General features: G+C 37.0%; 1 protein-coding gene across 1 annotated transcript in view; it reads right to left on the bottom strand.

The window, feature by feature from the left end:
* CNTN5 (contactin 5) overlaps window positions 1-13,264 on the bottom strand; it is a 663,141-nt gene that overhangs the window by 516,419 nt on the left and 133,458 nt on the right. Inside the window, exon 4 of the mRNA XM_070383116.1 lies at window positions 10,480-10,575. Within this exon, the coding sequence (XP_070239217.1) occupies window positions 10,480-10,575 (96 nt within the window). The remainder of the gene's footprint in view (window positions 1-10,479; window positions 10,576-13,264) is intronic.

The raw sequence follows: 13,264 nt of genomic DNA, 5'->3' as shown, positions 1-13,264 counted from the left end.
TAAGCTTCTGAGATAATACTTCTGCACAAAATAGGACCAAAACATATTTAAAGTTAAATAATAATTACTGATTTGCTATTTAAAAGTCTGTGGTGATAACATGTAAACCTTTGAGTAATTCTATGCTTGGTCATAGATTTTATGAGGCTTATTTTTACATTTTCAGAGAGCTTTTTTAAAATAGTGAAATCCTGAATTTCAAAATTTCTAAATGACAGAAATGTTTTTTTTTTTTTTTTTTTTGCAACAAAAATCACTTTCATCAGATGTGCTTAAGAATCTAAAAAGATAAATCTATTTACAGGTAGGTGAATAGCTACTTCAGTATCCAGTCAAAATGTTTTTATTCACATATATTACTGACAGGAATTAATATTGCTCTCTTGGAAAGTAAATGGGGAAATTTAGCAAATAAATCAACCCTAGCCTTTGCTTTTAATCACAGGAGAAAAAATGTGCATTGAACATCCATTTGAGGTAATAAGAAAATGGCTGCTGCTGCTAAGTCGCTTCAGTCGTGTCCGACTCTGTGCGACCCCATAGACGGAAGCCCACCAGGCTCCCCCATCCCTGGGATTCTCCAGGCAAGAACACTGGAGTGGGTTGCCATTTCCTTCTCCAATGCATGAAAGTGAAAGCGAAAGTGAAGTCGCTCAGTCGTGTCCTACTCTTCGCGACCCCATGGACTGCAGCCTACCAGGCTCCTCCGTCCATGGGATTTTCCAGGCAAGAGTACTGGAGTGGGTTGCCATTGCCTTCTCCAATAAGAAAATGGATTTGATGGCTATTTCTGAATATTATTTAATCTTTGATGCATAAAATGTTTATAATTTCATATAGTTATCACTAAATTTTAGTACTTGCTAAACTTTGAAATAATATTTCAATAACAATATTTGAAATAATAATATTTGAATGTGACATTAGGTGACCCAAATATCTATCATAAATAAGAGTTGGTTATTATAAACTGAATGCAGGAGCCTGATAAAAACTTTTTAAAGCCCTATGAAACTCTCATTAGAATCAGGACATTTATTTAGTTATTAAACATGCATTTAATGAATACTTACTTTTCTACTTTTTCATATACTTACAAGTGTCAGGTATTGCACTAAGTATTAGAGATGCAAATATGAGGTAGAAGGTTTTGCACCATTAAGGAACATATAATCTACTAGGGGAAATTAAAATATTAGGAAATATTTACTTCCAACACTTCATTTAAATTTTTGATAAAATAAAATAATAAACCAATTAAGCGACTTCACTTTCACTTTTCACTTTCATGCATTGGAGAAGGAAATGGCAACCCACTCCAGGGTTCTTGTCTGAAGAATCCCAGGGACAGGAGCCTGGTGGGCTGCCGTCTATGGGGTCGCACAGAGTCGGACACGACTGAAGTGACTTAGCAGCAGCAGCAGTAGTAAGGAAATGGCAGCAGCAGCAGCAGTAAAATAAGAGTGGGAAACAAAAGATAATCAAGCATCAGTTAACTAGGTATGCTGTGATGACCTATTAGATCGGTCAACCATTCCATAACGTTTTATGGAAAAACCTAAACGATTTATTTTTTTTTATAAGACCTATACCCCTTATTTATAAAATTAACATTAAATATGTCACAGACCTAAATGTAAAACTTAAAGCTATAGAATTTCCTGAAAATATTGGAAAGAATCTCTGTGGTCTTGAGTTAGGCAAAGATTTCTTAGAAAACATGAAAAGGAAACTATAAACAAAAATGGTGTGAATTAGAGTCCATCAAAATGAGACACTTTTCTTCTTGAAAGATACTAAAAACAAACAAACCGTGCTACAGACTTCAAGAAAAAATTTACAAAATATGTACCTGACCAAGGATATACAGCCAGCATACATATAGAATTTACACAACTCAGTAAGAAAACAAATACCCCCATAAGAATCGCAAAAGATTTGAAGAAACATTTCCAGAGAGGGATGACAAAATAATTAAAAATGCCTAACATCACTTGTCATTGGGGACTTGCAAATTAAAGCCACAATGAGATGTCACAAAATATCAAAAAAAAACAAAAACAAAAACAAAAAAAAAACCTAAACGAATATTTGGCCAACCCAATATGTAACTATTTCAACTTGACAGAAATTTGGGGTTGAGATTCTAGTATGGATCAGGTTATTTATTCATTTCATAGTGCACAATCTCATCCCACCAAAACAAAGGCAGTTGTTGAGGTCTTTGCTAACAGGTGCCAGACCAGGAAAGCAATCACAAGGTCTTTCTCATTGAGTAGCCCTGGCTTATTCTTTCTACACTCACCCTTCCTCTACAGCAAGAATTTTTTGACTTGACCTCCCCAAGACAATTTCAAAGCTGTCTTTCTAATTGATAAAACAAAGCATTAAGATTAATCCACTACTTCACAGTATGATTGTGACCTAAATTTAAAAATCCAATCTGGTTACAGTTTTTATTTTTATTTTATATTTATTTTATTCTTCCATATTGATAATATGAATCATGTTCACTTATCTCTTCTTCAATTCACATCATTATAAGAGAAAGGTGAATGGTAAGAAATTTTTCTTACTACACAGCTGATCTATTTTTCTTTGTTCTTAGGATTTCTTTCTCAGTTTCTGATAGTTATGTATGGGCTAAAAACCTTGGCCAGTTTTATATATTTATGAATATTATGCATGTACTCACTCAACAAGTGTTTTGAGCCTGTACTCCATTGTTCTAGACATGAGGCTCAGCAGTGAACAAAAACTACAAAAATTCTGCCCTCGTGGGATTTATATTCTATTTCAAGAGGACAGGGAATAAGCAAGTAAGTAAATTTCTACCATGTATGGAAAGCAATGATCATTGTGGAGAAAAAGAAAACAGAGAAAGAGGAAAGGAATTGTGGGGGTTCATATCAAAATAGGAAAATTAGAAAAACTTTCACCAAGCAGTTTGAATGTGAAGTAGTGAGCCATTCAAATGGCAAGCATAAGAGGAATCAGGCATTGAAAATAGCAACTGGAAAGACTTTGAGGCAAGACTATACCTAGTTCCTATGGAATATCAGAGAAACTAATACAACTATATATGAAAAAGCAAAAAAGAGAATAGTAGATAAGATCAGAGAGATTATATGGCATCAAATGCTGAGGATTCTCCAAGTTATTTTCAGTCAGTCATTTCAGACACTCAGTTGTGATTGACTCTTTGCAACCTCATGGATTGTAGCAAGCCAGGCCTCCTTGTCCATCACCAACTCCTGGAGTTTACTCAAACTCATGTCCTTTGAGTTGATGATGACATCCAACCATATCATCCTCTGTCATTGCCTTCTCCTCCCACCTTCAATCTTTCCCAGCATCAGGGTCTTTACAAATAAGTTCTTCACATCAGGTGGCCAAAGTATTGGAGTTTCAGCTTCAGCATCAGTCCTTCCAATGAATATTCAGGACTGATTTCCTTTACGATGGACTGGTTGGATCTCCTTGCAGTCCAAGGTGTTCTCTAGAGTCTTCTCCGCCACAGTTCAAAAGCATCAATTCTTCAGCTCTCAGCTTTCTTTATAGTCCATCTCTTGCATCCATACATGACTACTGAAAAAACCATAGCTTTGACTAGATGGACCTTTGTTGTAAAATAATATCTCTGCTTTCTAATAGTCTTTCTAGGTTGGTCATAGCTTTTCTTCCAAGGAGCAAGTGTCTTAATTTCATGGCTGCAGTCATCATCTGCAGTGATTTTGGAGCCCAAAACAATGAGCTGGAGTAGTGGCTACATGGTGCTGGAGTGACTGTGAGGAAATATCCCATGTCCAAAGGCAGAGAAGCCCCAGAAGTACAGTAGGCACTGGAGTAGCAGCTGTGCAGCGCTGGAGCGACTTTGCAGAGACACCTCATGCCCAAGGGCAAAGGAGAAGCCCCAGAAAGATGGTAGGAGGGATGAAATTGCATTTAGAATCAAACCCCCATAACAGCCAGAGATGCTCAGAAGGCTCAAACAAACCTTGTGTGTACCAGGACACAGAGACCCCACAGAGACTGAGACGGAACTGTGTTTGAGTGTCTCTTGTGGAGGTATGGGTTAGCAGTGGACTGCTGCAGAGGCAGGGGCTCTGGGTGCAGCAGACTTGGGTATGGCATAAGCCATACTCCCCTTGGAGGAGGTCGTCATTAACCCCAACACAGAGCCACCAGAACTTACACAGGACTGGGAAACAGACTCTTGGAGGGCACAAACAGAAATTTGTGCATACCAGGACCCAGGAGAAAGGAGCAGTAACCCCACAAGAGACTGATCTATACATGCCCATGAGTGTCCAGGAGTCTCCTACGGAAGTGTGGTGTGGTGGTGGCCTGCTTCAGGGTTGGAGGCACTGAGTGTAGCAGTTCCTGCATGGGACCTTATGAAGGAGGTCACCATTATATTCATTACCTCCACCATAGTTTTGGCCCCAGGTCAAATAACAAGGAGGGACCAAAGCCCTGCCCATCAAGAGAAAATTGGATTAAAGATTTACTGAGCATAGCCCTGCCCATCAGAACAAGGCCTAGTTTCCCCCTCAGTCAGTCTCTCCCATCAGGAAGCTTCCATAAGCCTCTTATCCTTCTCCATCAGAAGGCAGACAAAATGAAAACCACAGTCACAGAAAACTAACCTATCTGACCACGTGGACCATAGCCTTGTCTAATTCAAGCTATTGTCAGTAAGGACTTGAGCACTGACTGTGAATGAGATGGTATATTAGTCTGCCTAGGGTGCCATTACAAAATGTCATAGACTGGCTGGCTTAAACAACAGTAAATGATACTGAGGTTGAAAGTCTGAGATCAGGGTTTCAGCTTAGTTGGTTTCTGCTGAAAGGTCTCTGATTGGCAGATGGCCACCTTCTCACTAAATTGTCACATTATGGAAAGAAAGAGCAAGCTCTCTGATGTCTCTTCTTATAGGGGCACTAATTCCATCAAGGGGGTCCTACCCTCAAGGTCTCTATACACCTAATTACTTCCCAAAGGAACCATCTCCAAACACTGGGGCTTCATATGAACTTAAGGATAACTCAATTCAATCTTTAGCAGACAGGAAGTTTTTGGAGTGTTTCGGACAGAGAGGTGACATGATAAAAACTATAAGGCTGCGGATTTTCCAGCGGTCATGTATGGATATGAGAGTTGGACCATAAAGAAATCTGATTGCCAAAGAATTGATGCTTTTGAACTGTGGTGTTGGAGAAGACTCTTGAGAGTCCCTTGGACTGCAAGGAAATCCAACCAGTCCATTCTAATGGAGATCAGTCCTGGGTGTTCTTTGGAAGGACTGATGCTAAAGCTGAAACTCCAATACTTTGGCCACCTGATGCAAAGAGCTGACTCATTGGAAAAGACCCTGATGCTGGGAAAGATTGAGGGAAGGAGGAGCAGGGGACGACAGAGGATGAGATGGTTGGATGGCATCACCTACTCAATGGACATGGGTTTGGGTGAACTGCGGGAGTTGGTGATGGACAGGGAGGCCTGGCGTGCTACAGTTCATGCGATCGCAAAAGAGTCAGACAGGACTGAGCGACTGAACTGAACTGAAGGTCACTCTTGGCTACCATGTTGAGAACAGATTTTAAAAAGATAAAGGCAAAAATAATAGAGAACCATTAAAAGTCTACTGCAATAACTCAGGTAGGTGATAATTATACCTTATACTAGAGAACTGGCATGGAAGGTATGAGAAATTGTCAGATTTCAGATAAAATTTATAGTAGGACCTACAAAATTGCTGACAATTTTTATGTGAGGTGTGAAGGAAAGTAAAAAAAATGTGTCAAACACTGATGAATTGCAAGGAATGGAACTGTCATTAATTTAGGAGGAAAAGATCTCATATTTGGGGAAGATATAACCAGGAATTCAGTGTTACTCATGGGTAAGTTTGCAGTGGCTATTAGCCATGCAAATGGAAATGCTGAGTAAGTAGTTAGATGTACAATCAGATTCCTGATTGGAGACATACATTTGGGAGATGTCAGTATTTAAAGAGTATTATGGGGTGAAATATCAGGGAATGGGGGTATATTAAAGAAAGAAGTTCAAAACCTGACACGTGAGTGACTGTAAGATTATGAGTTTGAGGAGATGGGGCAAAATCAACACAGGGGATTACAAAGTAAGGTAAGAGGAAAACTAGTGTGTGCGGAATTCTGCAAGAAAGTGTTTTATAAAAGAAGGAGTTTCCAATATGAGGGCTGAAAATAACGTTGTAATGGTAAAAAATGTCATAAACTGAGGTAAATCCATACAATGGAATACTATTCAGCAATATGGAATAACATACCGACAAATATGGACGCACCTTAGAAACATTAAGTGCACACACACAGAGACTGCACATTGTATAATTTCACTAAAATAAAATTTTTAGGAAAGGTAAAAATGTAGAGACAGAAAGGAGACCAGTGATTGCATGAGGACATAGGTGGAAATGCCTGTGTGACATAATGGAAGTTCTAAACTCGGCTGTGGCGACGGTGGCACAATTGTGTTAAACATACAGAAGCTCACTGAACCGTACACTTAAAGCAGGTGAGTGTATTGGGGTAGAAATTGGCTCTCAATAAATCTATTAAAAAGTTAGAGGAAGACAGAGAAAGAGGGCAGAAAGAAAGAAAGAGACAAAAAGACAGCATCAGAGTTGAACTGGATAATGCACATACAAAGCCTCTGAAGAGTTTGCTATGGAAAGGAGTGGAAAAATGAGGTGGTAGCTGAAAGAGGAGAGGTTTGCTTTGTATTGTTTTGACCCAGAAGAAAGTAAGCAATCTCTGGTGAAAATTTAGAAGAGTAGAACAGAGAATTACTAAAGCAATTTATTTGAGTAGATAAATAAGGATGGATTACAGTACAAAGGTTGAGGGATGGACCTTAGAAGCACAGCAGTACATCTATACTAAAAAGGAGAGGTTAGAATATGAAACAAATGTTAATAAGTGTGTAATTTGGTGATGAAGGCTTGTGTAAGTTATCTTCTAATTGCTTTTCTTTTCACAATGAAATGGTTATCAGCTGAAAGTGAGGATGGGAGAAAAATTGAATGATGGGAGACACACTGAAGTTTTGACAAAATTACAGTGAGAGGGCTACGTTTGGTTTTTTTCCCCTTAATTTCTGGTCAGCGTAAGTGTACTTGAGATTCATAGTTTGGATTTTAAATTTAGACTGTGTGCACGAGTGCTAAGTCACTTCAATCGTGTCTGACTCTGAAACCCTATGGACTGTAGCCCACCAGGGAATCTGTCCATGGGATTTTCTAGGCAAGAATATTGGAGTGGGTTGCCATGCCCTCTTCCAGGGGATCTTCTCAAGCCAAAGATCCAAGCCACATTGCTATGTCTCCTGCATTGGCAGGTAGGTTCTTTACCACTAGCACCACCTGGGAAGCCCCAAAATTTAGACTAATGTGCCTAACTATTTTTATAGTGTCATATATACATACATATGTATATACATAGGTATTAGCTATACTGTGCGGCTTGTAGGATCTTAGTACTCATCTGACCAGGGATTGAACCTGTTCCCTTGGCAGTGAAAGGGTGGAATCCTAACCACAGGACTGTGAGGGAATTCCCTTTATAGTCATATAAAGTTGAGTAATTTCAGATTGAAGAATGGGTTTACATTGGGATTAGGATTTTGTTGAGTGTTGTAAGGCAAAAGACAGTTGAAGTAATTAAGGTTGTAAGCAAGAAAAATGATAATGATTGAAGGAGAAAAATGAGACTCAAAGAAGGGCAACAAAGGTGAAAAGGAGGTCATATCAACGATTTGCAGATTTCAATGAGGTTGAAGGGTTCCTGGAATCAAGGAAGCAGTGAACAGAAAATATACGAATGCTCAGTCGCTCAGCCAAGTCCAACTCTTTGTGGCTCCATGGCTTGTAGCCTTCCAGGCTCCTCTTGCACATGGAATTTTCCAGGCAAGAATACTGGAGAGGCATGCCATTTCCTCTACTGGAGTAGGGTACTGTTTCCTACTCCAGGAGATCTTCCTGATCCAGGGAACAAATTTGAGTCCCCGGTGTCTTCTACGTTGGCAGGCAGACTCTTTACCACAAGTGCTACCTTAACTGGAAGCCCAGTTAAGAAACCACAGCTGCTGATAATAGCAGATGAAGTGCCTGAGAATGATTGTAAACCAAGACCACTGGAATGGCAAAAAGAAGACAAAATGAAAAGGAGTAAGCTAGGAGTGTATAAATGACAGCAACGAAGATTTGCAGAGTCTAAACTGAAATTTTAAAAACAGAGGTTTTTTTTTTTTTTTTTGTAAGGAGAATAGAGAATGTGCAATGAGGAGAAAAGGAGAATATGTGTTCCAGTCTCACTTTGAATGGCGCATAAACAATGTGACAGAATAAACAGCCATAACTTTAAAGGGCTGCAGTGGAAGCCATGTCTTCGTGGGATGTGCAAGTTTCAGTTGGAACCAGAATATAATTGACATGCTTAACAAAAACTAGAGATATATTATAGGATTTGGCTAATCAAGGGATAAATGACCAACTTGTAAGTGTTAGACATTGGCCTGGAAGCTGAGCTACTGTAGTTATTTCGGTCATGCATGTGTCCCCCCAGATTCTGTCATGTTAACACTGATGTTTGAATAAGTCATTTCATATAACACTTCAACATGTGTACCTAGTAGAATATAACCTCTACAAATTTAAAGTATCTAATAAGTCTAATATTTCTTATGACACATATATTGTCATATACAGTAACAAATAAGCCAGCTTTATTCTTGTTGATCTCAAAGATTACATTTTTATTTATTTAATCAATTATTCATACATATTCTTATCTTATGCTTGTCATGTATACAATTTATTATACTATTTTTTCCCATTATAAATCTTCTGTATATAGTTTTCTCTGCCAATTGGAAAATTTGTTTGTGTGTAATCTTACCATTTTGCTTCTTGAATCATTCTCTCTCATTTCATTTTTTAACATATGTTTCAACAGCCCTACAACATAGATTGTATCTCAGAGAAAATCTTGCTTTTTCCCCATGGGAGTCACTGCATATTGCTAATCCCTGTAAAGTTGCTGATGAACACGTTCATCCTCTGCAGTCTGTTGCCTCTTCCCCTCCCCTCCTTTCCCTAGCCCCCCTCCCTCTTCCCCTCCTTTATTATTTCTAACATTTATCTAATACTTCTCTTCAGACTAAATATAATAACCCAACATTAAACATAACATATTAATTTCATAGGATTCTCTTAAGACTACTAAAATCCATTTTTAAAAAGGTAAAACACATGTAGGTAAGACTGGATATCTTTTCTGTAAAGTTCACAAACTACTCACAAAAGGATTGGAACAACTGAATTGACATACTGGAATGAAGTTGGTATAACTCAAAAATTATTCCTCACAATGATTATTATCTTAGTTTCAAAGTAAAATATTTTCAAAAAATATTTTCCTATTGAAACTTAGTTTACTTTTCTTTCAATTAAAAAGAAAATTAGGGTCTGATAGAGATGAGGAACTTTAAAAAAACTGATTTGAGGTCTTATTGTAAAGCATGATAAGGATTATCTATGATAGAACAAAATTGGGCCCCAATACTACACTAGTAATGCAACCTAGAGACAAGTTTGGTTTTCACTCTAAACAAAAAAAGAAAAATTGATTGAGGTACCAGGATCTTGAATTCTGTTTCCACTTGTTAACTAAAATCTTCATTATTTCTCAAGTAGAAATACACATTTGATTCTCTTTCTCTTTAATTGATGCTGGCCTTTCTTAAATTGCATTATAGGAAAACTTTACTGAGTTGCAAAGAAGTACTCACTTCAAACTATAGAACTTAAACAAAATGTATATAATTATCTGTGAGTTGGAGAGAGGGGAAATAATTAATCTGAGCACAGTTGACTATTCTGTTACTTCAAACCCTGAGAAATACTTACCTACTATTATAACTTTTACAAACAAGAACTCAGGTAGTCAGAAAATAACAAGGAAATCATAGCTGTATGAAACTCAAGAAATATTTCTTAACATTTTTTGTTCCAGTGTGAAAAATTACCCCATAAACAACCCAGTTTCCAGCTTATCTTCTGAAACAAGAAGCACATTGATGTTCAGTTAACTCAGCTCTGACATTCCCAACAATTTTGAAAAGTTGCTAACTCTCTTAGCTTATCACTTTCCCTGTGCTCCAGGTAGTATATTCCTCCCTGGTGGCAGGCAGAGAGAGACATCCATAACCAGGATGGTCCATACTCAGGCCATAAAACAGTCTTATCAGAGGAGCTCAGTCTCCTGTCCTGTGGCATTTAGAGAATATGGTCTTTAATTACTCACCTGGTGCCCTGATACACATCGAGAAAACCACCCACACGTCACCTGAATGTTCCCCAGTCAACACCCTGTCTAAAGGAACGAGCACACAGGAGGAGAGGAGCAGCTATAGGAAAGGGAGACAACCTACCTGGCGAGTGAGGTGGCGGCGAGCACAGGAGGACGACCCCTTGGCCTTCCCGCACGGACACTGCGCTTCTCGTCCGGCCACTAAAGTTCCCCAGATCTGCCAACATAACACAGCGTTCAGATGCGAGGCAAGAAGGAGCTTAAAGAATTACTGCTCTTGTAACTTGTCCTTACTCTTCTATCATTATCTAAGCAAGGTTTCTTTTTCTTTGTCGAGCAGTGAGAGGAGAGTTTTAACAATAAATCTCTACCATCCAATTTTAAATATCATGCTTTTCAGACTATGTGTGCATTCCTAATTTCTATGTATAGTGCATACAAATTTCCAGTGTAGGGATAAATTAAACAATAGCTTTATAACACATTGAATAATTACTGTATTTCTTTATAATAGCTTTTACATATTAATTTTTCTACTACCAATCAAAGCCACTCAAGCATATTAAGAACAGAAGTGGTTGGGGTTGTCTGGTGCCCAAACTGCTTCCTAATCATCTGTCATGCTAAAAATGGTATGTAAAACCAAGCATGAATTTGCCAAATTAGAGGGACTTGTGCACTCAAGCAAAATATAATGAAGATATAAGGGCCCCTTTTCTATAAATGTGAGTGAAAATGTCATGTTACTTTCATTTTATGTAAGCCTGGGATGGTGTGTACAAATTAATTATACTCATCCATTTTGATTATTCTAGAAATATTATAGTTATTGAAACACTAACTTGAATGTATGAAGGACTAATGCATTGATTGAGTTTCAATTGTCTTCCCTTAAATTTTCTTGCATTTGCACAATTTAAAAACATTGTCCTAAAAATAAAGTGGTCTTAAAAAAGAATGGTATGCATTATTTATATTTCTTTTATTTTTTATTAATGTATTCATAGCTCAGTACATTTGTACCTTCCTTTTTTCTTAGGCTTGGTTGATTAAATAAATGAGTTTTAGAATAGTTTCTTGGGAATGATAGGAGTCCAATATTTTTGTAAATAAACATTGTCTTAGAATTCCCATTTTGTAAAATCTTGTTTCCCTGGTGAGAAATGCTTATTGAAAATGTTCTGCTTTTCCTATCACTATCAATTATAAAGGAGATTAAAACAAAACTTGTCATCATTTCATGCTAAAGTAGTATTATTTCATAACAATACAATGTAGACCCTCAAATTTAATGTTTGTTAATCTGATGAATGATGAAGGTAAGCAGTCAAGAAAATATACTGAATGGATATGAAAGAGATAAATCATCAACTTTAATATTCTAAGAGAAATTCTATAAATTACATTTTTGAGAGATGGCTTACAATTTAAAATTTGCTGAATTTACAATCCAACCTTTTAAAATTCATTCAAAACCATGAAGGACTAGTAAACAGTCAAGGCATAATGAATAAATAGGAAGGAATTCATTATTGAGGAAAGTGTTTTGGATTTTACACACATGCTGCATTTCATTGTAAATAGTCAAGTATATAATAGTTACTATAAATAAGTAAAGTGGTAAAACAAAAAGGAAAATGTATTCTACTACCTTTTTTTTTGGTTTGAAAAGCTACACACTAACTTCTAATAAAAATCAGCTTCATTAACTTTCAAATGTACATAATGTATGGCTTTAAACTCATTTTCACTGACAGTTAAAGATAGAAGCTGTCTTTCTTGTTTTCCCCAACAACTCCCCTCAATCTGAAAACAAAGCATGACAAGGTTTCTCAATTAACTTCCTTTGACTACTCTTACAAACACAACACAGTGAGCAATGGGGTTGTAATATCTCTTTAGAGATTATATGGTTTTAGTTTCCTCTTTTCATCCTCATTGAATTTATAAATTCTGGAAAGCTATTTGGATATCAATTTATTCTAACTAAATATCTTAAATGTTTTCTTAAAAGTATATATATTTAGCTTCTAATACATTTACTACAAGTTTTTATTGTGTTCATTATGACTTTTCAAATCAACTTATTATAGTTAAAATATTTTAACGGCAAACAATCCCAAATGAATGCCTATTTCTCATAAATTGAAATATGGGTATGGCCTAGAAATTAGACACAGAAAAGAAATAACTATGACCTGAATTGTGTTTTGAGATCTCAATGACCCAAAGGATAATATCAGCCCTAACTGCTTTATTTTGTATCACCTGTTAATACAGGTAAAATTCAACAGTTTCTCCTGGAATTGTCTTTGTGTTATCGCTTCCTAGGAGCTATAGCATCAGCAGTACATATCATATAAGAAACGAATTGCCAGTCCAGGTCTGATGTAGGATACAGGATGCTTGGGTCTGGTGCACTGGGATGACCCACAGGGATAGTATGGGGAGGGAGGTGGGAGGGGAGTTCAGGATGGGGAACACATGTACACCCGTGGTGGGTTCATGTTAATGTATGGCAAAACCAATACAATATTGTAAAGTAAATAATAATAATAAATAAATGATAAATGGTTAAAAAAATAAATGGATTTTTAAAATTGTGAACAGATTATTTTTATCTCATAAAGACATATGCAAAAATACTAAAGAAAAGCCTGCACTTTGATGGAGAGTGTGCTTTTTTCATTTAAATCCTTCCTCCTAGAATAAAAAGCAGTAAAACTTGATTATTTTTAATGTAAAAGTAGTCCTTGTTTCAGGCAAGATTCTGGTTGATCTGAGACCAAATTGATGTGAAAAAAATTCTTAATTGGAGCAGGAATGGCAACTAGAGAGAATAGTCTGACTAAAAATACTGCTGGTTGTTTTGATCTCATGGTTAAGAGAAAGCAGTTACTTTGCAG

This window comes from Bos mutus, chromosome 15 (genome assembly GCF_027580195.1).
Source record: "Bos mutus isolate GX-2022 chromosome 15, NWIPB_WYAK_1.1, whole genome shotgun sequence".
Lineage (NCBI taxonomy): Eukaryota > Metazoa > Chordata > Mammalia > Artiodactyla > Bovidae > Bos > Bos mutus.
This window is presented reverse-complemented; position numbering and strand designations above follow the sequence as displayed.